At 39.3% G+C, this 25,777-nt stretch overlaps 1 protein-coding gene across 5 annotated transcripts in view; it reads right to left on the bottom strand.

Moving 5' to 3' along the window:
* The window catches only part of GBF1 (golgi brefeldin A resistant guanine nucleotide exchange factor 1), a 103,567-nt gene that overhangs the window by 37,409 nt on the left and 40,381 nt on the right, over nt 1-25,777 (bottom strand). For all 5 annotated transcript variants that reach the window (XM_041415407.1, XM_041415408.1, XM_041415409.1 and 2 more), the window contains exons 4-5: nt 5,448-5,579; nt 314-432 (exon numbers count right to left, since the gene is read on the bottom strand). In XM_041415407.1, the coding sequence (XP_041271341.1) occupies nt 314-432; nt 5,448-5,579 (251 nt within the window). The remainder of the gene's footprint in view (nt 1-313; nt 433-5,447; nt 5,580-25,777) is intronic.

The raw sequence follows: 25,777 nt of genomic DNA, 5'->3' as shown, positions 1-25,777 counted from the left end.
TTTCTCAAAAATAAGTCTCAGAGCTCCATATTCTTAATTAACTCTCCCAACACAGACCATGCACAAGGTAGGATTATCAACACTACCACATTATCAAGTTCATAATTTTAAAATAATTTAATTTAAGCTTTTAACTATTTTCATTTGGAAAAGCTTTTACCACAGGTATATGAGCCATCTGTTTAAAAATAAAGTCTGTCACTAAGCTCCTGCAGAGTCAAAACATTGCTCCCTCCTCTTCATCTCTATGTAACAGGATATGTTCCATAACAGGCACCAACCATTATGGTAATTATCATTTCTCTCCTCTTACCTGTAGGATTTTCATCAAGACAACCTCATCGCTCGCATGATCTGTGCCCACAAATCGAGCATGAGTGACAGCATCTGCCATGTTCTCCATCCCCTCTGCTGTGCCCTCATGGCTGGGATCTGAGTAACAGAATAAAAGAGATGTGTCACGGAACAGCCATCTACAGTCTACCACCTCTGTGGGGAGACATCTACATGGAGATATCGTGTGACCTTCAGCTTCTTCAATTTATGTGACTTGTACTGAGTTGACCCGACAAGAACATAATTCACCTCCCACTAATAGAAAGGCTTTATAACTGGGAGCTTTCAGAAAGATGTATTAAGAATCTACTTACATTTGCAAAAAAAAAACACAACAAAGAAAATAATTACAATTCCATTGTTACCAGTTCTCTATGTTTTAGAAGTTAACTTCTAAGACTGTGTCCTGTTTCCTACAATACAGCACAATCAGCTATTAAACACATTCAGGGCCTCCTTGGGAATAAAGAAAAAACAGCTCTTAAATATAAGGAACCTAAAATTTAGTCTCATGAGAAGAAAATGCCAAACAGGTTCCACTAAATTGAGAAGGGAAAATTGTCTCTTGTTCTACATCCCTCTCAAGGAACGAGAGCTGGGAAGGAACAGACCAGTAGCTTTCCCCAGAGAAAACAGCAGACAGACACAATCACAGTTTAGATATCAGAGTTGCAGGCCTCCCACTCCAATCATTCATCAAGGCTCCTTCTCTCCATTTCAGTCTTTTGCAGCTACAAACAATGGTGCAGTTGAGAGAATGTTTAGGATGAGATTGTTGCCAGTAACTGTATCTCGTGCTACATTACAGTGGCTTCAGAAAAGCTGCCTCTGGCTTTGATTTCATTCTCACTTAGACAATATGGCACTGAGCAAGAATCTTGATACCCTTCCACCTAAACAGTCATTAGGAAAGAAAGGAGACAAACTAAACATTGCTTAATACCTCATTAATTGGCAATGGGGCCTCTTGAACTCCAGCAACAATGATGCTGACAGAGGAACCGAGCAAAACCTTGTAAGATTTCCAGAGAAGCTTTGCAGACTCCCTCTCTGACTCCTATAACGTTCACATCTAGGAAGGGCTATAAGCCCTTGGTATTAAAGAAAGCTGCCCTTATTGTGGTCCAGGGACAACAGCCTCTACCACACTCCTATCCTGAGGCTGCAGGGTAAGAAACCTCTCATAGTTGCATAAAACTGAAATGGCACCAGGGTACTTTAGAATCACATAAATGTGCATAGGAACAGCGCTTTGCCATTGGCATATCTTACACATACCTTTTAAGAACAGAGCTTGTTTACATTTGACATCGTTCACACACACAGAAATCTTGCACAGTTTAGAGCGAGTTCCTCTCCTGGTTTGCCAAACAAACTTCACTGAGCTTTTAAGAAGGCTGTTCTAAAACCAACTGGTCACTTTTCACTGAGTTTAGCAGCAGCACACAACAGGATACAAAACTGGAAGCATTAGGTAAGAGGCCTGGCTGTCAAAAGCAGTCCTCTGCATACCTTCAATAATGGCTTATAAACCAGGGAGAAGCTGCTACTCTTCTACCAGAGGCAATAAAATCAGTCATTGGTTGGTGAGTCATGCACTCTTATTCACGGAGGTAATAGCATAAATCACCAAAGGTGATATAGGCTCATTCTGAATTGTCTTAATTAAATTAGACAAAGACCAGTGGTGTTATAATGCCAGCACCTACATTAGCTTTACTGCTAACCACAGTGGAAAGCAGCCCAGTGGGAATCAAGACAAAAAAGCTACTTGTTTCAGAAAAGGCTCCCACAGGCAGTACACACAGATCCACTTAATTGTCACCTTTTCCAGGAGATGTGAGTTACTCCAGTCTTAGGGATATATTTAATCATAGTTATGGATAAACAGTCTGTGTGAAAAGGAAATGCAAGCAAGTTGTGCACATGCTTCTGTAACAGATCTATGAGTGCTACTTCGCTGTTCTAGCCCCTACCTTCAACACCTCTCTCCCAACACACATCACGCCTGACTACTTCAGTTCTGGCTCCCTGGAACAGCACTACAAACTCAGGTCAATTTATAAAGCCTCTTGAGTTCAATTAAAAGCACAGATACTTCTACTTTGCAGAAACAAGATACAGACAAAAATCTTTGTTCCCTTGTGAGAAAACAGTACAGAAAGATGTATCGAAGCCTGCTCAGAATCACTAACAAGAAGTTTGAGTGAGCACAATAACAGTTTGAAAATTGTCATCTACAATGCAAAGATCTAGACACCCCAACTAGATACACACATTTCATACAGGTGTCTGTACACAGTCTTACAACAGGTGGGCAAAAGAACAAGCAGAAATCAGAAAATCCAGGCTCTGAACCAGAGGGAATTCAGGAAAGCCAGAAGCCTGCTCAGTAACACCTTTAATAGAACTAAAATAAATCACCAAGGAGACAGAAAAAGTGGAGGGGAGAACAAGCCTTAAACTCTTTAAACAGCAAGTCCTCTCTCTGGAAGCTGAGCAACAGCTACCTACTTACAGATATGCAGTTTCCAGGAACATCAGGGAAAGCTAACTTTACAAATGGACTCAGAAGCTGCTGTGGACAATAAAAAGAGCACATACTTTTTCTGAGGGAAATACAGAAAAACCTAATTCTGAAATTTAGCCACTAGTCCTCCTATAGCTAAGGTTTAAACTCATCCAGGAGGCTGACAGCTCACTAGCTACTGCAAAACTGCTGAGCAAGGAAATAACTAATCTGAGGGATAAAAATCAATAGGAGTTTAGTATTACTACACAGTTTTCTAGTACTTTAAAAGTTATTGCGTAATTTATCGACTAAAACGCTTGTAGAAGAAGTACTTAGAGCAGAGGATAATCACTGTAATGCTAATTATTCCTGCTAAAACACACACATGGTGAATATCAAGTAATTTTATCTGAGCTGTGATTGCACACTGTATTATTAGTGAATTTGCAATTCAAACTACCAAAGATCAGAAGTCTTCAACTCTACTCAAGAATTATTCTTTTCTAACTGGTTTTAAAACACACCCCTCAGAAATACTGGCCTAAAAAGGAGACAGATAACCACCTTCTGACATGTGACAGAATAAAAAAACAGTAAGACTGCACAAGAATTAGCAATGAAATACTTTAGAAATGGGAAAAGAAAGCCATTTTAAACAAAGACATTTATCAGATGAGTTTGGCCCTTTCACAGCACACTGGTTTTCAACCCAGTGTGAACAGCAAAAACCAACCACTCACAGAACAGGCAAAGCTAATGTCACTTTTTTAAAAAGTGCTGGTTTCACCTGTCATTATGCAGCCCCAAAACATGCTACAATATCTGCCACACTGCAATTTGCCTACCATGGTTATGCCAGCATTCTTCTCTCTTGCTCTGTATAGTTTGAAACAGATTTGTACATTAAGAACAGTTTTAAGCATTTCCTATGTTTAGGCAAGCAGTCTTTAAACTACCTTTAGTCTCATATTACAAAAAGAAATTATAATACCAAAAAGCTTCCATTTAACAACAGAACCTAGCCAGATGTTCAGCCAGCACCACTAATCCCAGCCTAACTGGTATCTGGAGCAGCACAAAGGACAAGGCTGCTCTGAATGTCACCTGAAGCAACAACGAAGGTCTTAGATTACAGGTTCTGCCCCAGAAAAAAAGCCAGGCAAAGAGTCTTCCACTGCCTACTACAAAGACACACAATCACCAACAGTTACAGGGATGCACTCCTGTTGGAGTGACCCAATTAATACTCTACACAACAGGTAGCTAGAGAAAGGTTACAAATTCTAAACTCCATTTTTTCCTGCTCCTGCCTCAAATCAAGCGCTTGTAGTCAGTTGCCTGTGCAGACATTTGCCTGGACATATGACACAGGATCATAAAAGCCCAGAAGAAGAGTCCACCCCTCACAGTAATGCTGAAAGTAATATATTTTGCATTATTGCTTAATTCTTCAGGGGGACATGTTTTACAGGCTTATTTTTTAAAATTTCTTTATTGTCCTAGGAAGTTATGTCATTATTGCATCATTCTAGTTATATTTTTGTATTTAATTATATTAAACATTACCCACTAATTGAAGTCTTCATACACTAGATTTCATCCAACACTTCAATCCTTTTTCCTGCAAGTCTCTATTTTTGCTCATTTTAGTTTTGTGTCTTTCCTGCAAAAGTGATTTGCACCAATGTAAAGCCCCTTTCTTTCTCTAACTGCCTTCAGGCTATCTCTAAAGATCTAAATATTTAAAACAAGCAAAAATTCAAAACGTTCCCTTACAATGCAAAGGAGAAAAAGAACTGAGAGATCTGAACTCAGGGGGAAGGAAGAATGATAAAATTATTTTCTTTAAGTGAGACTATGTATAAACAAACACAGATAACAGGTTTTGTAATTCACACAGGTATGATCACAAGGTACTAAGAGAACTTACAGAGAAAAATTGAGTACTACTAACAACAGGGTGACACACTGATGGCAGACAGAAAGCCAGCTAATGAGTTACAAGCCAGCTGAGCCAGGGGAACTGACCACATGCACATTACTAGCCTTTCACAGATACAAAGAAAAATGTGCAAATTTGAAAGTTTGATCAGCAGCAATACAGTCTCTGCCATGACTATTGTGGAAAATGAAGAGTACTGGCACACCACTGGACAAGGTCTGGGACTGGGCAAAAAATCCTCTTCACTCTAGAGCAGAAATATTAGTCCACAAAACTAAATAAATCCTACTGTGTTTCTACATGTTACCACATTGTAATCCCAGCTGGTATTCTTCCCTCCCTGGCCCTTTTGCTTGGAGGGCATTACAAAGCAGCTGGTGACCAGCCCAGTCCTGCAGCAGGCCCCAAGCACACACAGCAGTCAGGGCAGAGCAGAGGCTTTGGCTCTGGCTCCAGACACGGCTGCAACACCATGAAAGATCAGCCAGTAAGATATTAAGAAACTGCAGATGCTGATTTCCCCAGTGTTAATGACAATTTTCTTATTTCCCTAATCTCCATATTAAGACTGCAAGCATGCATCCTGGCCAAAGACACAGCTCACAGAGATGCATTTGGCTGGCATTTTGGTAAATCCCACGAAGTCACATAACATACCTATTAGGGCATATGAGAGGAATTTATTCACAGAGGTGAGTGCCAATCCAGTTATGGGGCCTGTGGTGTCTTCAGAACGGATTACTTCCAGAAAAGGCCGAAGAAAGACATTAGGTTCAATTTCAGATAGCTCTGTAAAATAAAAATAATTTTTAAAAGACAATTAGACTTGAATTTCATTGGGATTCATTTTCTCTTTAAGAATACACATTTTTCATCTCCGAGGGAAAAATGCCTGCTCTAGGTTAGTTTCAGAAGGCTGGTGGGAAGGTCAGGGTTGCTTTTACATACACACACACACAAACACACACATAGGTATATGTGTATATTTCAAATACTATGCTTTGTAAAGTTCACTTTCTTGCAATCTTCAAAACAGCTTTCTGGAGCTTTTGAAAATCTGATTGTGGGTACACTCTAAACACCACAGAGGCCACTGCTGCCTAAATTTATGCTTTAACTCATTGGCAGATGTAGCTGCATTTTCCTATTACTCTTGGAACTGTGTAGCTGCATTTTCCTATTACTCTTGGAACTGTGTAAAGCCATGAACTCTATAGACCCTGTCCCACCTTCTGCCACCCCGTAACAAACTACTACAGATAAAACTCCACACTAATCACATGCAGAGTACAAATGTACAACCAGGTTCACTGGACTTCTTGCAGCTTTTTTCCTGAATACAAATTGCATTTCTGCAACACTAAATGTTTGCTTGGCAAAGACAGGAAAACCTCACAAGATACCCTAACTTAAAAATTCTTCTGTCTTGCTTTCAAAATAACTGTGTAAACCTCTCAACCAAACAATTAAAGTGGCACTCCTCTACTTGCTGTTTTGGCCAGCAAGGACTCCTTCTAAAGCTGCAGTACAAGGCGGCACTGAGCTACTGAGCTGGAGAAAAAACAACTAACAAGCTTCCTGAACTTTCCAAGACGATCAAGAGACGCTTTGGGAATGGAAAAGAAATACAGAAGAGAATAACCAGAACTAGTGAAATTGACCAAGAAAAACAAACAAAAAACCCAAACCAAAACAAAAACCAAGCCCAACCAAATAAAACAGGAGGAATCGAGATAAGAGGAGCCCTGAGGGGGATTTAGGAGAAAAAGCATTAAAAAGCAGGTGAAGGCAACCACAACACAGCTAGTACATAGGCAAAGAAGAATGCATTAAAAGTAACTGAAATATTTCTGGTCTCAAAATTATTCAAGTACAACACTTGCCTCAACTTGCTGAAACATAATTTTTACTCCTAATAAAAGTTAACAAGTCTAATAGTGGCTAATAGTGTCACAGGATCACTGGCATTTATACCCTTAATCAAATATTGAACTTATCTGTCATATGAGCTTCTTTGAGGATGGGAGAAAAAAAGACTGCAATTCCTGAATCCTTAGACAAGCTACTGCTTTTCTATTTACCAATATAATTCAATTATTTTGCTGAGGGAAAAAACCCAAACCCCTTCTTCTGAAATCCATTTCATCACAGTTCCTATTGAGAACCTTAAGTATTAAAGCAAAAGAGTCTGACAGATAATTGTGTCAAATTATGGCAAGGAGGCAAAGGAGGGAAAACTATACAGGGACTTATGTTTTAAAAGTTAAAAGCACAAATAAGTACATAAAAGTGCTGTTATATAAAGCAAAACTGCAATTAAAAAGGGACTCTGGGAATCATTATGCCATCTCTTACATTTCAGCGGCCAGTTCAAATAAGACCAACACCACTCACCTGTGAGGGGTTAAAAGGAACACGATGATTCAACCTTTTTGGCTCACGAACAACTCCCCCAATTTGTCAGATAATATGCTGGTGTAACATTACAATTGTGTCACCTCTCAACAGCACATGGAAATCCAGATGATCATAAGACATACTCACATTAATGCTTATTTAACTGTGCTTTATAGAGCACTTGACTGGTTACAAGCACTTGGACAGCATTAAATATAGTAAGACTGCTATGGATAAAAACTCAATTTCTTCTTTCCCAAAACTGATCCTTTGTACAGACCAGACTATAATCCAGTCAATTCCTCCACCCTCATTCAAATCAGTGAGTCCCAGGATGGAAAAGCTGCACTTGATTAGTATGAAAAATTGGACTTCAGCAGAGGTACATCACTGCACGACAGAAAGAGACAATGAAGATACACTTGGTGGCAGATGATGTACAGGGCGTCACACTCTCCATTAATACATCTTTTGGGACAACAAATAGATATTTTCTTTACAGGAGCAGGGGGAGTATGAGATTTTTCCTTTCAATTCGAATTGTAAATTTTAATGTTGTTAAAGATCAGATTCCCTTGCAGTCTAACTGAAATGTGCAACTTAAATGAAGATCACAAAAGAGCTTGTCATAATCAGGATTTAACTTAGGCACGTATTGTGGATTACACAGCAACTTTGGTCACTTTCCTAATATTCATAGATTCCAGACTTTATAGTAACAAAGCACTTTACATTGAGCTCTCTGAAACTGACGGTTTATGCTGCAAAACTGTTTAGACTGGGTAGTTGATACTGTGATATTAAAAAAAAAAATCAAAAAACATGCCAGACAAAAAGAAAGCATTTTTAGTGCACTAAATAACTACTGTCTGAAAGATCGAAGTGTCAATGAAACACCAATCTCGTTGCTCATACCTGAGGAGTATTCAGCTGATCACTACAATGAGCTCTTCTTACCAGAAGCATTTGCAAGCACTGAGTACTCTCAAGGGTCACCAGCTCCCTTTTCAAGGCAGAACTTAATCTTGGTACTGGTTCTTTGCTTCAATGCGAAGTTTGGGAGCGCAGAAAAACACTGATACTGAAGTTATTCTTGCTGTATCCTATCTTGAAACAGATTACTTTCACAGGCTAAAGAAGGTTCAGCATCTGAAGATGTCATTAAAGCTACCTGGATTTTTAAATCCACGTACATACTAAAGCTACTGGGTTTTTAACACAGTGACAATTTTGCAAACAAGCCAGTAAATCAAACATATATCCTATTCTTTTAACTCAATCTTGTTGAGGTCAATGAAGTTAGTTCAGAAGCTCATTCCTCAACAGGTTTTCTTAGCCTTGTACACCAAAGGTGGCAGTGACCAGAACAAACATGCCAGCCCTTTTGGATCAATAGCTACAGCTGCAAGGTGCACTCCAAGTTGGCTTTTCCACTACAACTCAGGTTTGATCCAGAGCACAGAACAGCAGGAAATGAACAGACTTCTCTTCACAATACTTTGGTAAGGTAGCACTGTAGTCATTAGAGAGAATTGTTCTGCCCAGCAAGTTAAAGCCTCACAAAAGAGACACAACAGAAGTCTTGCCATGAACTAACTGTAAAAGTAATGCTGTGCTCTCCTGAAAATATCTAGGAACCTCAGAAAATGTAACAAAATCATTTATTACTTTAATTCCTTGTGACAATACTCATACTAAATGTTTGGAAGTACATACTTGATGTTTGTAACAGCAGTCCAAAAAAAATAGCTCTGAATTTTCAACTCTGGTTCTTGTTCGGTCACATTCAGGTTCAGTCGTTACAAGTGAGGTAACTATAGCCAATAAAAGAATTGAGAATGCCTATACAGATGGTTCTCCAAGTATCTTTTCTAGCAAGAGAAATATACTCAGTGTTTTAACCAGAAAATACAGGATGGTTCTCTACTTAAGTAGCCAGTTTTGGCTCTGGGGGAAAAAAAACAACCAAAGAAAAAACCCATCCAAAAACCCACCAAACCTGCAAGCATGTCTTCAGCCAAGGGTATTACAAGAGGAAACACTGAATAACTATCCACAAAGAGAACAAAATTTCACGAGGGACTCCTTCAAGCAGCCTTCCTTTGAAATCTTCTCAAAGCCACAGAAAAATTATATGAAAACATTACTTAGACTTAAATGAAGAGCCTGGTCTGCTTCGGGGACCAGCTAGAAAGCACTTCCCATTCTTTTCACACAGGTCCTTTCAACAAAATTTCAGAGAAGCAAGTGGGGACCAGCTTCAGCACAAGATTCAGAAATGCTAAGCTAGCTTAAAGTAGTGCATGGAAATGGAGAAGAAGGGAAAGAGTATCTTAAGTAATGTAGCAAAAAACCAACTCTTCAGGCTGGCAATTTTAATGAGGACACAATTCCTTTGAGACCACAGTGCTTTCCTTCATTCTTCCCATGGATTATTTGCACTTAGACACACATGTCTATAATGATATTTAATCAACTAATTCATGTTTAAGCACCTAACTCCCCTTTCAGCAATCCCATCCAGCCATTCTGGCACTTCAGCAAACAAACTGCAATCAGACCTCTGGCGTCCCTTTTCTCCTGAAGTGCAGGAGCAGGTCCCCCTCGGACAAGTTTTCTTATTGTTAGCACACTGTTGGCACATTCCTGATCTAAAACGCTCACATAAGCTGCTTTCTCTGGCAGTTCAGCTCTTCACTCCTGAATGACTCTTATCAGGATCGGCTATGCGTTCCGAATCAGAGTAAATGAACAAGAAAAAATTGTTTATGACAAGTTATTTCAACATCATTTGTCCCGAGGACAGGCAACTGCAACCCAAACCACATGACCTGGACTCCTCTTATGCAGCAGCTGTTGGCCTTTGCCGCCCAGCCTTCAGAAAGGCTGGCTGAGCCCTATCCCACGCACCTCTCCAGCGAGGCCAGCTCACACAACAGCAATGCTTTCAGCATGCAGCATTATGTTCCCTGCTTGCAAACTGAACTGTAAAAGGGAACAGACGTTCCCTTCTCTTGAGGTGAGAAAAAGACAAGGATAACACTGTAACAGAGCAGATAACCAGCTTTTCTGGACTCTTGCCTTGGGGCTCAATCAGTTCATGCCACAGAAAACTGAAGTATCAGCAAGTGGTTCCTGGGTCATCCTCAAAACCACTTTCTGCAAACACTGCCATTCTGACCTACATGACACGGCGCTTTATTCTCACTTCACCCAACAAACACCAAAACATTCTGTCTTTTCACCCAAAGGATGAGAAGCCCCTGCAATCTGGATCAGCAAGTCAGACTGAATATGTTCCAATGAAAAAGGAAAAAATTGTACTTGCCTTTTAAAACCATCTAAAAGTATGGAGTGGTCACACTTCCTGGATTTTCATAAACATTTTAACTGCTGAAATAAGTACTGGCTTAGTTTCAGCTAGGTCAAGATGCAAGATTGCACAGAAATGAGAATTTTTTTGAGTTAGTCCTGTGATTATCAGTTATTTAATTTAGAAGTCAACAAATCTAGCAAACAGAATTATAGTAACTTGTTCCTCTAAAAGTCTTCAGAGCTTGAATTTGCTTTACAGAGAGTCCCTAGGTAACAGGCACAGAGCAGTATATGCATACTGGTTCTAGGTGCCCTGGCAAAACTGCAACTACAGCAGCTCTACAGCTGATAAACAGAGGAGGAGCATGTTTTTCACCACTCCAAAAACAAATTCTCCAGACTGACTGGAACACATGCCACTCTGCACCTGAGCTAAAAGACATACCCTGGCTTCCAGCTAGCAAATTTACTCCGACTCTGACATTTAACCCCAGATACTGGGGTTAAATGTCAGAGTCAATTTTTTTAATGGTCAATTAATGTTGGATAACAAGCGCGAAAAAGCTACACTACAGATGACCCACACTCATTTGTTCCTGAGTGTATGTTCTGCTCCACACAGCCCTGGTACAGACAGTGTTTCAAGTGAAAAGAATCCTCTGCTATCTCTCCTCTGCAAGGCGGCCTTACTTGCTCTCATCTTGTTTTTCTTGCAAGTACTAGACCAGCCCTTGCAACACAGTGCAGTAGGTAGCATATTTGTAGATATTTTCTGATCTGAAAGGAGACCAGATTGCCACCTATACAGCCTGTATAGTGCAGCTAGTGTTATGAGAAAGCTCTAGTTCTCCTTCCTGAAAATAGCAATTTCCACTAAACTTCATAAACAAGAGGTCATCAAAAGCCACCGAATACTCTCCCCAGGTTCCCCACAGTATCATTGTCTTAGCCTAATCTAAGCTCTTAATAGATAAAGAAAACAAGGTTCTGCCAGCTAAGGAGAAGCTGAGGAGGCAGAAGCTTGCATCCTAGTTTCTAAAACACATAAATACTGTGGGGATTGTGCAACACAGTATACATGTCGTGGGGATGTGTGGAAGCAAGCTTTGTGCATCTCTGAAATCAATACTTCATTATAATAAATGGTAACAAAAGCTTTGCATACAATAAACATAAACACAGGCTGAAAATCAAGGATATTCAAGCCATTGAAGGAGATGTATGAATTAACTGCACTCCTTTTCTAAGGATATCTGTAAAATATACTCTTCAAAGCTAATGCCCTGTGAATTAAAGTCGTCATTCAGGGGCCCCAACCCACCAAACCAAGAGAGAAACAGCGCCATTCACAGCCACACATGAATGCAAAGATGGAATTACAAATGCAGTTTGACAAGGGGAACCCAGAGATGTCAAGCCTGTTCTGTTTGCCTAATTTCATTACAATGGCACAAATGCTTTCATTTGTCACACTCCAGCTTCGTGTGTTTATCTCCCTTTCACTAAACATGACTTTAACAAATTATTGTTCCATAGTGCCAAGATCTCAAGCACCCCTCAGAACTGAGATTTTTATTTTGGGGAAGCATGACATAACACATACTGAGCATTTGACTCTTCACATCCTTTGGTTAAGGCAACATAAACTCAACTAAAATACTGTGTTCTATGGAATTACTTATATGTACCGGTGAAGCAGAAGCACTACAATGCCACCAGTGTGTGTCATTAGCTATAAGGAGTTTCATCTGATGCTGTGCTTCAAATTCAGCTGCTCTGACTGACCACTAAAATTTCCTAAAATTAAATTTTTTTCATAACCAGGAACTTGCTGAAGTATCTTCAGCCAAAACCATGCTGTAAACTCCAGCTGTGTCTCCACTGTTCCCTTAAGTGCTTTTCATCCAGCTACAGTATTCTGTTCTAGAGTGGTATTAGAAGCAGAAGATACTCACTTCAACCACAAGGAAAGCAAATGCCATCAGCAGAAGCATGGAACTACACAGGAGGCAAACTTCCACAGTTTCTATTTGGATGGACTGAAAAGTACAGACATGTGTACTTGCTCCAGCCTGAATTTCTAATGCCAGTCATGAAGACTGCTGAGTGTCTGGATATGAGGTTATTTCAAAAGCTGAAGTTGTTTAATTCTGTTTTTATTTCTTAGCACTGAGGAGACAGCAGAGACAAACATCTTGACAAACTTTTTTTCTGAGCTATGGTTGACACGTACTGGTCAGAGGTTGCAATCAAAAGACTGCTTCAAAATAAGAACAGCCCTTAAAGTGAGCTGAGGGGTAATTTAGCACAGTAAGGTTGAAGGTCATCAGGAGCAGACCTTGCTTCAAATCCTAGCCCATTGCCTCCTATCCCGTGACCTGAACACCTCTGAAAGGACATGACTAATTCTGATGAAAGGCAAAACATCAAGTAACTATATAGTAAAAGCCTCCAATCTCCAAACTGCTCTCTCATGAGTGTATCTTTTGCCACCGTGAAGAGTAATAGGTGTAATTTCAATGCTAATCCATCCTTGTTTTCATGAAACCCTTCCTCCTACATCAAAGTAGAGGATAAGCATTAGAGCACCACTTGATTTTGCCAGCACATTTCATAGTAAGATTATTTACATATGATAGAAATAAGCAAATTCAGAACTGCTTAAATAGTTTTTTTTATCTCCCTTACAGGAATGCTGATTGCTCTGAGGGAAAGGAGATAGGGTAATACAGCTGATCTAAGCCTCTGATAGGTTTTGGAATATACCACTGGTTTTGTGGCTTTTACAAACAGACAAAACTCTAAACTGTTAATATCAATTGTAAGGGCACTTAATTCTACTCCAGAAAACTGAACTCCCCAATGACTCTACAAAAATTGACTTGAGATTTTATCCATTCTTGAAGCATTTTTCTCCCATGGGTAGAAGTCACTTAGCCTGAAGCTCAGTAAACTACACTGCTTACAAGTTTCACAGGTAACTGAAGCTTAACATCCATTTAAAAACTCCAACAGAACAAAACCATCCCAATTAAAAACAGGCAAATAAAATGAAGGCAAGCTTCACTTTTTGTCTTTTTGTTCAGAACCAGACGAAACTGTTTCAAAAGATTCTTGCAGAAAATCACCATGCATATGACAACAGCCAGTTTTTGTGATAAACCTGCAGCAGGTCAAGTTCAGAACCCACAGGCACTCCTCCAAGCCAACGACACTCAACTCTAAATGAAATTACTAAACCAAAATAAACCAAATCAAAAAGCAGCCATCCCATGACAAATTCATCTGCCCTTGACCAAATGCTGATAGTTATTGATCTTGCTGCAGTTGTGAATTAGAGCCAGGTTTCCCAAGGTTCCCTCCTAATACGAGGAAGAGAGCGTGGCCAGTCTAACAAGACAGACTAGGCTAAATGAAACCTGTGGGGAATTGCACACTGCCAAGTCCAAAGGATGGACTTAGCTGCTCATCTTACTGACAGTACAAGTTTGATGTATGTCAAGTTTAAGCACTCTTTCTCCTCTCTAAAAGAAATTGGTACATGTTGAAGAAAGAGCAATTAGATTGTGACACTCTACAGAACCCAATTCAGTCACTGGACTTGCTTCACTATGATATTTTACACATCTTGCACGGTACCAGGCCCAAGCTAAGTAGGCAATTTAAAAGCCCAGGAGAAATTAAAACTCCTTCCCTGGTATTTTAAAGCACAGTAATTCTCTACAGCTTTGTGTGTCTACCACGCTATGAATAGAGCTCTCATTGCAAATTCACCATGTTGTGAGAAGGAAAACTTTACTATTTCTAGGAGGCTGGAGAAAAAGATTACAGTTTTATCATCAATTAACTGTCTGGATGTTACTCCATTCTGTTTACCCTTTCCTCAAGGGAAGCCACTGAGTGCCAAGGGGAAAAATTAAAAGGAAATTGAAGAACAACAAATCCCAAACAAGCCAAGATATTTCATGTGTTGCCAGAGAATCAAAAATGCATCAACGAGACAGATAAAATCCAAAGAATGAAATTAAGAAAAGCCTGCTGACCCAAGAGGAAAGAATCTTTTAATGACAAAAATCTCTCTCAAAGGTTCAATGTACCTTGCTGTTATGATTTACACAAATTCGTCTATTCAACCTGAACTAATCTAGCAGACATTGTGCTTTGCCATATTATCAGAAAGTAAAACTTCCAGGTGCTAATGGCAAAATACAATAGCCCAGAGCTCAAGAACCCACACACCAGGTGACCACTGAACAAAACAGGAGATTGAGGAGAGCAGAATGCAAAACATCACAAGGATATTAGTTTCAAGCCTAGAGGAGGGGAACAGAAGCAAAAGGAAGAAGAGCCCAGCTGGCAGCTAACACAGCCATTACCTTAAGACATACAAACAGTAAAAATATTAAGTAACCTATTCCCACCCCCCCTGCCATAGCAGTAATTGAACCAATCAGCAATCCTTGCACACACATGTGCACCAAGATTTTGATGCTACCTGCACTAAAAGGCAGCTCCATTCCTATAATAATGACAACAAGTGAGCATTATGTTCTTGCAAATGGACTGGGGAAATAAATTTCTGCATACTGCAATGTGCTAGAGCAAACCACTGATACAGGGTCCTCATGACCCATGAAAAGAAACAGAATCCTGAGTTTTAACACTTTTGACTTTTTTTTGTTAGTTTTTGCATCTGAAGAGATCGGTGAATGCTATTCAACTTCAGTGGTCACCAAATAGGATGCATCTTAAGACAGGCATAATGGAATCAATGTTATATCAATCCCCAACTCCATTAAATAAATTTTTTTCCATGCTCTGGAATCATTTATCTGCTGTAAAACAATAAAATGTCTGTGAAGAATCAAAATTACCTAAAACCTATGTAAAGAAATAGAGTACTGGTTACAGTCTCTGATCCTGACAAAGGCCATCACTGACTACCTGCTGCCCAGCAAGTGAAGTGGCAGCACAGCACAAACTTCAACTCCTTCAGACAAACAGAACTGCTGGTTCAAGCCAGCCCCCAGCTCTTCCATCCCTCTCTTCTTCCCCGGGGCACAACACAGCCGGGCTCTCCAGCTGGAATACACAACACACACTGAACAGGTCAGCGGACACAACCCTGCTTTAACCACTCACCCTTGCATTTCTGCTGCCATGACCTCTGGCATGGAACCATCATACTTCAACAGCACTTATTCCCAAGACTCGGTAAAAAGCCAAAGACAGAGGAATTTCCTTTTGATTTTCAATCCTAGACCTACAGAATTTGCTCTGACAAGATGTAAGCACATATACAAATAAACTGACCATCAAGTGGCACCACGGCCCTTGATCACAGACAGGCAAATCAGTCTACTCAGCCTCTGTCACTCATCTCCCCTTCCTGCTCCTGGCCAAGTCAGGTCATCTCTGCTTCAACTCCTCATATCAAAAGGGAACATATTTGGCCTTAAATGTTGTGCCATAAGATTACCTGGAAATATTATTTAAAAAAACAACCAGCAATACCAATCCAATAAAAGCTTCCTGCCCTATCCTCCCAAAATCAAAAGTTAACTAAGACTCTTAGTTAAAACAGCTATTTTTCAAATGAATATTTAAGTTAGGGAAACATGATATGGAATAACACAAGTTGAAATCAAAATTATATTTATAGTTTATCACACAGAAGAACAGCAGCTGAGCTTATGAAATACCAAGGAGATTCACAGAGACAAACTGGAGAAAAAACTTAGCAGTGCTTAGCCACTCACTTTTGGGTGTCAGTGTTAAATAACTTGATTTTTAGAAAAGCCACCTAATTTTCAGAAGACCTAAGGAATGAGGGGAAGAAAATATACCACTTTTTCAAAAGACCAGCAGTTAAACTGCTAGTAAACTCTCATGACCTTGTCAGAATGAAATCACTTGACACGCACCAGCATTTTCAGCTTTGAGACCACTGCCCAAAACCAAAAAGTGATTCTAGGTAACAGGAGGAGTTTGAGGGCCCTTCCAAAAACTTAGGATGAAATCCCAAAGCCCTGGGAGAGCAAGGCGAGCACCTGTTTTCCTGAACAGTCAATTTTTTTATGCTGCATACTTTACACAGAAGCTGCATTATTCTGGAGAAGCTGCATTCCAGCCAAAAGTGCACAGTTAATGTTTTTTGCAGCCCCCAGCTTCCAGTGATGGATGACCATTTTATAATGAAATACTTTATGCTCAATCAACTTACAAATAACGGATGTTTTATCACACTGAATTAAAAAGAAGGTTTTAAAAAAAAAAGAAAAAAGAAAAACAAAAAAGAAAAAGCAGCAGGAGTGGATCAGTGATAAGCAGAGGCAAAAGTTACTTCATTAAGGGTGGGTAAAAACATCCCAGATGATGGTTCACTTTAACTTTTTCATGGCTCTCCAGTAACATGTGGAAATGATGCACAAGGTAGTATTTGCCCTGAAAACACCTACACAAGTTCTGTTCCAGAGCATTGAGGCATGAGACTTTTAGGCTTCTACAAAAATTATTGGATTGTATAACATCTCAATTAGATTTCCAAAACCCTAAGGCTAATACATAAGAACTGTTGGAAGACAAATCTTTTAAAATACTCTAATCTCTCATGCCCACTCAGCATCACCAAACTCATTCCTCAGACAACTCCTAATCAGCTGTGGGGCTTTTTCCTCCTGCACTTCCACCAGCCAATGCTGAGTGATAACCAGAGAAGTAAATGCCCTGTACTCAAAAGGCTACTGCAATTTCTAGATCAAGTTTTGGAATCAAACACCCAAACTCGATCGATAATCATGACTCAGTGTTATGTTACATCACAACTGTTGCTGTTTTTACACACTACAAGTCAAGAAACCCCAGACCTGCAAGGCCTTATGTGAATCAACACAAGTTCTTTAAAATGCCAGCAGCAGAAGCATTCCTTGTCCCTTTTCTCCCAAATAGCACATGAAAAAGTCTCTAAGCTAGTCCAAACATGCCAAATCACATGAGAATGGAAAGACAACCTTATACTTTTAGGGGGAAAAAAATCTCTTCTAATAGGAATAAAGTAATGCAAGAGTGCAGAATAGTATGGGATGCAGTGACAGAAGCTACATGGGGAACACCAATTACGTATTGGAAAGATATTTTCTAAAGAAGATATTTTCTAAAGAAGAGTGGTCAAACCAGAACAGTTTGCTATGAGAAGGTGCAGAAGCTCTGTCCCTGGAAACAGTGAGAATTCAGCAGGCTTTAACCCTGCACACAGTCTCATAAGTTGGTCCTGCATTCAGCAGGGTATCAGAGCAGATGAATTCCAGAGGTCTCTTCCTACTTAAACTATTTAAATTCTGACCTGTGCTTAGCAGGAACAAAAAGTGCCCTCTGTAATTGTCCATGTAGGCTCTCTAACATCCACTGAGTGAAGAGCTTCTCTCCCCAGATCTTCTGTTGGTTAGTAGCTGCAATCGATAAATACCAAGCAGAAGCTCGCTCCAGAACCATACCTAGAAAACATTCTTGATTTTCTAAATCAGTTTTTTAAACAGAAGCTGCAAACTCAGGCTGTAACTGAACTGGAAAAAGCAAAGCAAACCAAAACACAAACAGAACACCACCAAACCAAACCCTCCACAGTTTACAAAATTTGGAAACTTTAAGAGAACTAGCAGAAATAGAGCATGTTCTTTCTGTGGTCTCTTAAAAAGATATTACATCTGCTGCAGATATTAATGTCAACAAAAAAACAGCACCCTTGGCCCAGTCATAACTTCAGATCTAAAACAAGTCACACTGCAACCACCTGAAGCTCCACTAAACTCATATTTAATTTATGGCGCTTTCACACTACTATTTGAAGAAATGCAAATATTAATCAGTTCAAGACTTTAGTCACAAAATCAATTCTCCTCCCTTTCCCATTCCTCAGCTGAAGGCTGGCACTCAATGAACCAGACCAAAGGGAGAATAGCTTCCAGCACCTGCTTCAGCTTTTAAGTTTCCAATTTAAACTGCTGTGATCTGGCAGCATGCAGTCTGGAGATGTCATTTTGCTGCTCTGTGAACAACTAAATCTCACTACAAAAATAATCCAAATAGAGAAATGAGTGAAAAGAGCAGCAGTAGGCAAAGGAAGCCACAACATAACGTAATCTGGCCAAAGAGAAAGAGCAGCTGAAGACAGTGTGCTCCAAAGTACCGTGCCCTCTACAACCCAGCACCTTATTCCCCTCTGTTGTGGGCACTGCTGAGCAGGCAGTACTCTCCACACTTGTAACAATGCTCCTTCAAAGAAAGGTGTATGATTTGGAACTTTATCACTCAGCACTGACATATGATTTGGAACTTTATCACTATACATTACAGACTATGGTTGTTTATCACAGTAATAATAGAATTTAAAATCTAGAAATATATTTTCCTGCTAAAAGAAAGCCTCCCTTCTTTTACAGAAGGGCACAGAGATAACTCAAAATATAATTCCAAATATGCTTTTCTAGTGCAGAGAAAGAATGTCAAACACATCTATTCGTCACTATAATAGGCTTCAAGAAGTCGTAACAATATACCTGCAAGTAGATTCCTTCCACAAAGAGGAAATGCTCTCACTCTTAGCATGTCGGCTTGGAAAAAAAAAAAAAAAAAAAAAAAAAAAAAAAAAAAAAAAAAAAAAAAAAAAAAAAAAAGGCACTCCTTTTTAGTCCTGGTCAATACAGCATCTGTACCACCTCCTTTAAAAATCCAATTTAAGCCTATGAGTTAGAATAGCAAAACTCCTAAAATGAATGCAGTTTACTGGGGTCAGAACCTTTACAACAGTATGGCAACAGTCACACTAGGTAAGCTGCACCTTAAGACTTATGGCAGCAGTATAACTTCAGTTTAGTTTTGTCATAGCATAGGACAAAGAGAGGGGTGCAAAAATACAGTTGTTTCAATTGTTTTAGGAAACTGAAAAAAAACCCAAAATCAAATCTCCTACACACATCCCATCAACACCCATTCTTACTTAATCTTATTCCCTTTCCCAATACAACCACTGAGAACTAATTCATCTTCCAGCTCTCAAGGCTTCCTTGGTCACAGAAACTGCTCACTGAAATTTCCCAAAACTTGGAGAAGCAGAAAGAAGAGTGGAGAAAGGGTTAACCCACAGCTGGGAGAAAGTTTCCCCGGAAAATCAGAACACATGCTGTGGCTGTGACTAAATTTCACACTAGTTCTGTTGAGTACAAACATCCACAACTGTGTGCATTTGAGAGAGAAGGAGAAAATGAAATGCTCCTTATATATCAGCTTCACCTGCTAGGTTCCTTCAAATGGATAATGACATACTCAAGGGATCAGCAGAATCCTTCAGACTCACTTCACATTTCAAGCAGAGAAGAGGCACTGGGGGAAATGGAAGGAAGTAGTCCTTCCCTTTCCTGCTCCCACATATTTTGGAACATACTGGAAAACCAAGCCTATAATCTGGCAGAGATAATTCTGCTGTTTAAGACTCGATGCTTCAGCATGGAAGTCACCTGGGTTGACACTCCAGACATCTGTGCCATCCAAGTACATAAAAAAGGAACCGTACAGAGTGAACACGGAAGAGTATGTGCAATTTAAAGATCATCTGATCATGTTTTAAACAAGCAGATAGGACTTGTCTGATCAGACAAATACAACGTGGAGATTAAGAATTACTAAGACAACCAGCACAGAACCACAGAAAGGTTTGGACTGGAAGAGTTCTCTGGAGGTCACCTACTTCAGCCAGCATTCTGGAGCTCTAACAGGCTGCTTCAAGGCCTTGTTCAGTCAAACTTTAAAAATCTCCATGGATGGAGATTCCATTCTCTCTTCCCATGTCCCAGCATTTAACTCTCTCTCAACATTTTTCTCCCAAGTACAACTGGAATTAATCCATATTCAGGACAATGGATCTCTGGCCCATGTAAGTCACTCTGCCTTTTTTGTTATCCTCCTTTAGGTAGAAGATGACCACTATTAGGTTCCACTCACCAAAGAGTGAGACCTACAGAATGGCAGTAAATGAAAAAAAAAAATAAATGAAAAAAAAAAAAAGAAATTAAAATGGAAAAAAAAAAGTATCTTCACTGAGTTAAGAGATCTCAAGAGGGGTTATCAATACAAAAAGGCACAGAGCTAGCACTTATACCTATTATCCCTAGATAATTAATAAATAGCAATAGATTAAATATAGAAAAACACTTCCTTCTCCTCAAAACATGTTTTTCACCAAACTACACAAGGAGAAGCAGAAAGCTGGCAGACAAAATATCTAGAGAGAGAAGGAGACACGATCACTCCAAGACGCCCAACACTGCTGGGTAGGGACAGAAAACTTCTGTTCTGCCCTTTTCTATAATGCATTCATATTTAAGAAGGTGGCAGGTAGGGAAGACTTTGCTGAACTATACTAGTCTTTATCTGGTTTACTGACTTTATTTCCTAAATGCCTAAGAAGTTCTGTTCAAATACATAAGGACTGTTTTGTACCATCCCTCCTTGACAGGAACTAGCAAATGCAGGGTTAGCAGATTACAGTAAATCACTCACTATCCATTTCACTGCATAAACTTAAAAGGTTACAAGACCCTCAAAGCAAGGTATTAATCACTTGCTCTCACCATCAATATGTAAAAAATGTCCCATCTGACCTTAAGTACCTACCTTCATGCTCCAAGTTGTGTTCATGAATAGACATACCAATTTTAAAACAATAAAGAGCAACAAACTAAACAAACAACCCCAAAACACAACAAAAAATCCCTCTAAACCCATCTTTCCCCAGTGTCCTCTTTCAATGAAATTAACCAAGACTCCAAGTAAAACAGCCATGATTCATCCATAATTCACATCACATCAAACTAAAGTACTTTGCGAGCTTATTTTCTTAGGCTGAATGGCAATCAGGCATTCTCTTTTATATTGTTATTTATATTCCTTTAACTACACTGACAGTGGCTTGTACTTCCTGTCCCAACCATCACTTGCACCTAATTTTTAAATGTCACAGATTACAGAACTGAATGTAGACCCTAGAAACTCTGATGATACATTCCTTTCCACCTCGGGGTGGAGGGCTGCCTACACTGTTCACTGAATGTTGTTAAATATCGGCTAAGAAAATGACAAAAATATTTCTTTAAAGAAAAACTGTTTCCACACACTACGAAAAACTAACTACTTAAAAGACCACTAAGTGCCAACATGACACAGTGGAAGAAGTTCAGATACAGGGGCGTGGGTGGGCTTCCAATAATTCAAAGTATCTTGATAGGCAGTCCCCCCCCTGGAAATGGTAAAAAGCTGCCTGGACATATCCCTGAGCCACCAGCTCTGGACAGCTCTGCTTAAGCAGGCTGCCTGGACCAGAAGACCTCAGGAGGTCCCTTCCAGCCTCGGCCATTCTGCTATTCTGGGCAATTCTGCAGACCCAAAGAAAATGCAGTGATTACCAGGGGTTTGTCTTCTGCTAAGTACTTCCATCCTTTAGATCTAGTGGCCCACTTGAAAAAAAAAAAAAATGAAACTTCAATGATACTTTAAACATACTTTAAACAACTTTAAAATTAATTATCAAAGTTACCATGACTTCAAGGTTTTACCCTTGGCTTCCAGTGCTGGAGGCCATCAAAGCCAGACAAAGACTGAAGAACCCACTCAGCTGTTCATTTTAAGGTATCTCATGTAACATACCAGGGGAAGGAAGATATTACTCAAAAACAGATCAGAGTGCAGTCTTCACTCTTTCACTTATGTGCGTTAATGATGATCACTGTGGCTGCTTAGCAAGAAAGACTTCAAGACTTCAAAGTTAAGACATCAATATTTATTGTTAACTATACCATTGGGGAAAGCTCCTGATGTATGCTCAGTTTGGGTTATTGTCCATTAAATTTTGGGAATTTCAGGCACTAAACTGAACTCTGAGAAAGGAGAAAATGGAACTTGTCTTAATTATCTAAACCACTTTAACAGTTTCCTCCTTCAGTAACTATTATCTTCTGGAACCTTGTGGGAAGCAGTCCCTTATATTTTCTGGTTCTCCATGAAAGTGCAAGCAGCTGCCTTGCTAATAAAGAAGCCAAGTTCTTATAACTATTAAAACAAAACAAAAAACTGTATTTTTCCATTTCTCTTTAATTCTAAATACTTTTATTCAAAACACTACATATCATTTTTTAACTGAATTTAGAGGCATTGATTTGTTTTAGAAAGTCATTGGTGAGGAGCCTTTACAAAATATCAGACTCTTTACATTTTACTTTTTAATACACAAATTAATGTATGATTGCATTCTAACAGGACTCAGCTGAGTTACACCTGCTGTAACTGTACTAACAGTCACTAAGCCACGCTGTTACTCCTTGCATAGTCAGTGCTCATTTTCACACACAAAAAACCCCAATTCTTCTTCCTCACTGTGCTCTAAATAACTCTCAGCCACTGAACAAACATCAGCATATACAAACGTGAACTATTTCAACAGTAAGCAATGAGGACAAAATAAAGTACTTTTCACAGACAAATAGAAATAACAACTGCAGCCTATTTAAACTGAAAATTTCTGAGTTAAGCAACTAACTCAGAAATAACTTGACTAGCATATAAACAGCCAGCAGGTAAACTAGCAGAAGAACCTCCCTGCCTCCCCATTATTAGGCTTTTTAGAAGCAAGAACTATATCTTGTTCTGTTCTACATTAAAATTTTAATTTCTATTAAGTCCTAGCAGTTTCTTAGCTCTCTAGTATGTTTTCAGAGTAACAATCAACTCAGCAACCCAGAAGATATGGGACTTATAGGAGGATCCACACATCCTCTGACAGCCTGGAATTTCACCACCTTTAGAACAAATCTTCTATTCTGTCCTTTTACAGCCACTGAAGAACTGTAGCAGTGCTAGGGAGGGGGCTTGGGATGAGGATGCCTCATGGTCCGAGAGGAAAAAACATCATTGTTACCATTGCTCAGTAAAATCCAAAATATACATGAAATAACATTTATTTGATAAATCATTAACAGGACAATTATTTTGACAATCTTATCATTTAATATTAGACAATGTTATTTCAGAACCAATGACAACCTATAACTAAAACCCCCAAATGTAAAAGATCAAAACATACATTTCAGCAAGCTTCATATTTAGCATACTTTGAATTTCCTTAGCTACAACCAGATTTATTCCATCAGAAATTGTATATGGTCTCTAAAGAATTAGTGCATGACCTTGCATCCCTTATGAGAAGTCACAGCTGTATTCCCACATTGACTGATAAAGACAACTGAACAGGCAAGCAAAGTCCTGTCCCCTCTTTGAAACAGGCCAGACATTTAAACTCAAATAAAAAATTATTTGCTACCATCATAATTAAAATCTCTGGCTTTCTAATTACATAGTTCAAAACAAAACAAATAACACTTAACGCATCAGACAACCTCATACTCGGATCCCAAGTGACAAAAGGTAAGAAAAAAACTATGAGGTGGCCTATGTTCCCTTTTAAAGGCTAACAACCCAGCAACACAGATCTCAGTCTGGTCTGAATCAGGTTACATCTCAAAAAAAATTCAATTCAAAAGCAGAAGTCTTCTAAATAGGGCAGAAATTACAAGTACAGACCTTTTTTTTGTTTACAAAAAAGAAAGGTAAGAGTACGTAGGAGTTGTGGAAGCAGCAAAGCTGGTTAAAAAAGGTTTGGTTAATAAAGCTCAGGAGGAGGAAGAAGCAAAAAAAATCTTGGAAAAACTACAGTTAACACGAGCAACGTTATCAGACTTGTACTTGGAACAACAGGCTGGCTCACACTTGATCAATATTATCTATCCTCTTGCACAGAACAATTCATCTCTTCAACACTAGTGTGATCGTAAACAGGTTCTTACAAATCTCTGCCTAGGTAAGCATTTCAATTTGAAATGCAACGTTCTGTTACTAATATTGAGCAAGTTCGTAGCACAAAACTGCAAGTCCTCCTTCCACAGAGATAACTCCTCTTCCGTTCAAGTAGCCTTCAAACATAGAACCCCAATTTTTTTTCTGAAAATTTAAGTGAAAAATAAAATATACTAATAAATTATTTCCGAAGTTGAGTCAGGTACAGCTCTGTCCCTCACACTCATCTCTGCCTCTCCAGCCTGCAGCTCTGGTGCCCTTTGGCATCACATTTTGGAAATGATAACCCAGCCACAACCTGGTTTACTCCCCAACCTGCTCAGAGCTACTGGTTCAGTCACAGTGAATCTGTATTTTCATCCTTTCTCCATGAGTGAGCTAGTGAAAGCATCTCAAAAGCAGCAATCTCAAGAAAAGCTCCCTATTTTGTGGCTTTAACTAAAAAGATTTGAAGTGCAAAGAGCAAATGATAGGCATAAAGAGCTTAAAATCTTTGCATTTTAAGATTTTAATCTTTCCTTGCCAGCTCTTACATGGCTAATTCAGCTCACACAAAGGTTACTTAGACGATAAGCAAAGAAACCTGTGCTGCTCACAGTGCAGTGTCTTGTAGCCTGTCAGCTTTAATAGCCACTGTTTGGACAGAACTTAAATAATTTCCTAAACTCTCACAATCTTCTACCTCCAGCATCTAGAAATGGATCAACTTTACCTTTGATCTCTCTTCCCTACCATGTCAAAATGGGTATGTCACCAGGGCTGAGGTCAGGAAGTCATCCCTTCAGAGCTATGTACACAGACACTACTTACCCAGACCACTGTTTTCTGCTCAGATTGCTTTAAACAATCCTTTCTTAATCAAAACCAGTAAATAGTCCATCAAAAACAATTCCACAGAGACCTCTATCATGCCCATAAGGAAAAAAGACCAGCTATTTTTCCAGACTGTTGCAAAAGAAGCCTCTGTTACTTTGAAATAGTAGGTTAATGGTCATTAGCTTAGTACTAATTAACTGTCTTCCTATTCTACACCTTGAATGTTTGCAGAGGGAATGTTAACTGGTGCCCTGCATTGAGAGGATCAGGCAGACTATGAAGACAATCTGCTGTCTCCTCAGAGTACAGCAAGGAAGCTGAGCAATTTCTGCTGTTGAATGCAGCATATAAATGCATTTGTGCTTCCCCCATTCTATTAATTCTATTTCTTAAGCCTCATTTCGGCTGCAGTTACCTCTTGGCACATGCTGTGTCCAGCTAGAAAAATCATTACTACTAATCCAAAAAAGGTAAACTCCATTGAACCATGTGATAAGTATCCCTTGCACTCCTGTTTCTTCCTAGCCTGTCCTGCAATTGTGTCCCAATCTGCCAGCATT

The sequence above is a fragment of the Onychostruthus taczanowskii genome, unplaced genomic scaffold (assembly GCF_017590055.1).
Source record: "Onychostruthus taczanowskii isolate IOZ18803 unplaced genomic scaffold, ASM1759005v1 scaffold5, whole genome shotgun sequence".
Classification (NCBI taxonomy): Eukaryota; Metazoa; Chordata; class Aves; order Passeriformes; family Passeridae; genus Onychostruthus; species Onychostruthus taczanowskii.
The sequence above is the reverse complement of the archived record's forward strand: the minus strand, read 5'-3'. Positions and strand labels throughout refer to the sequence as shown.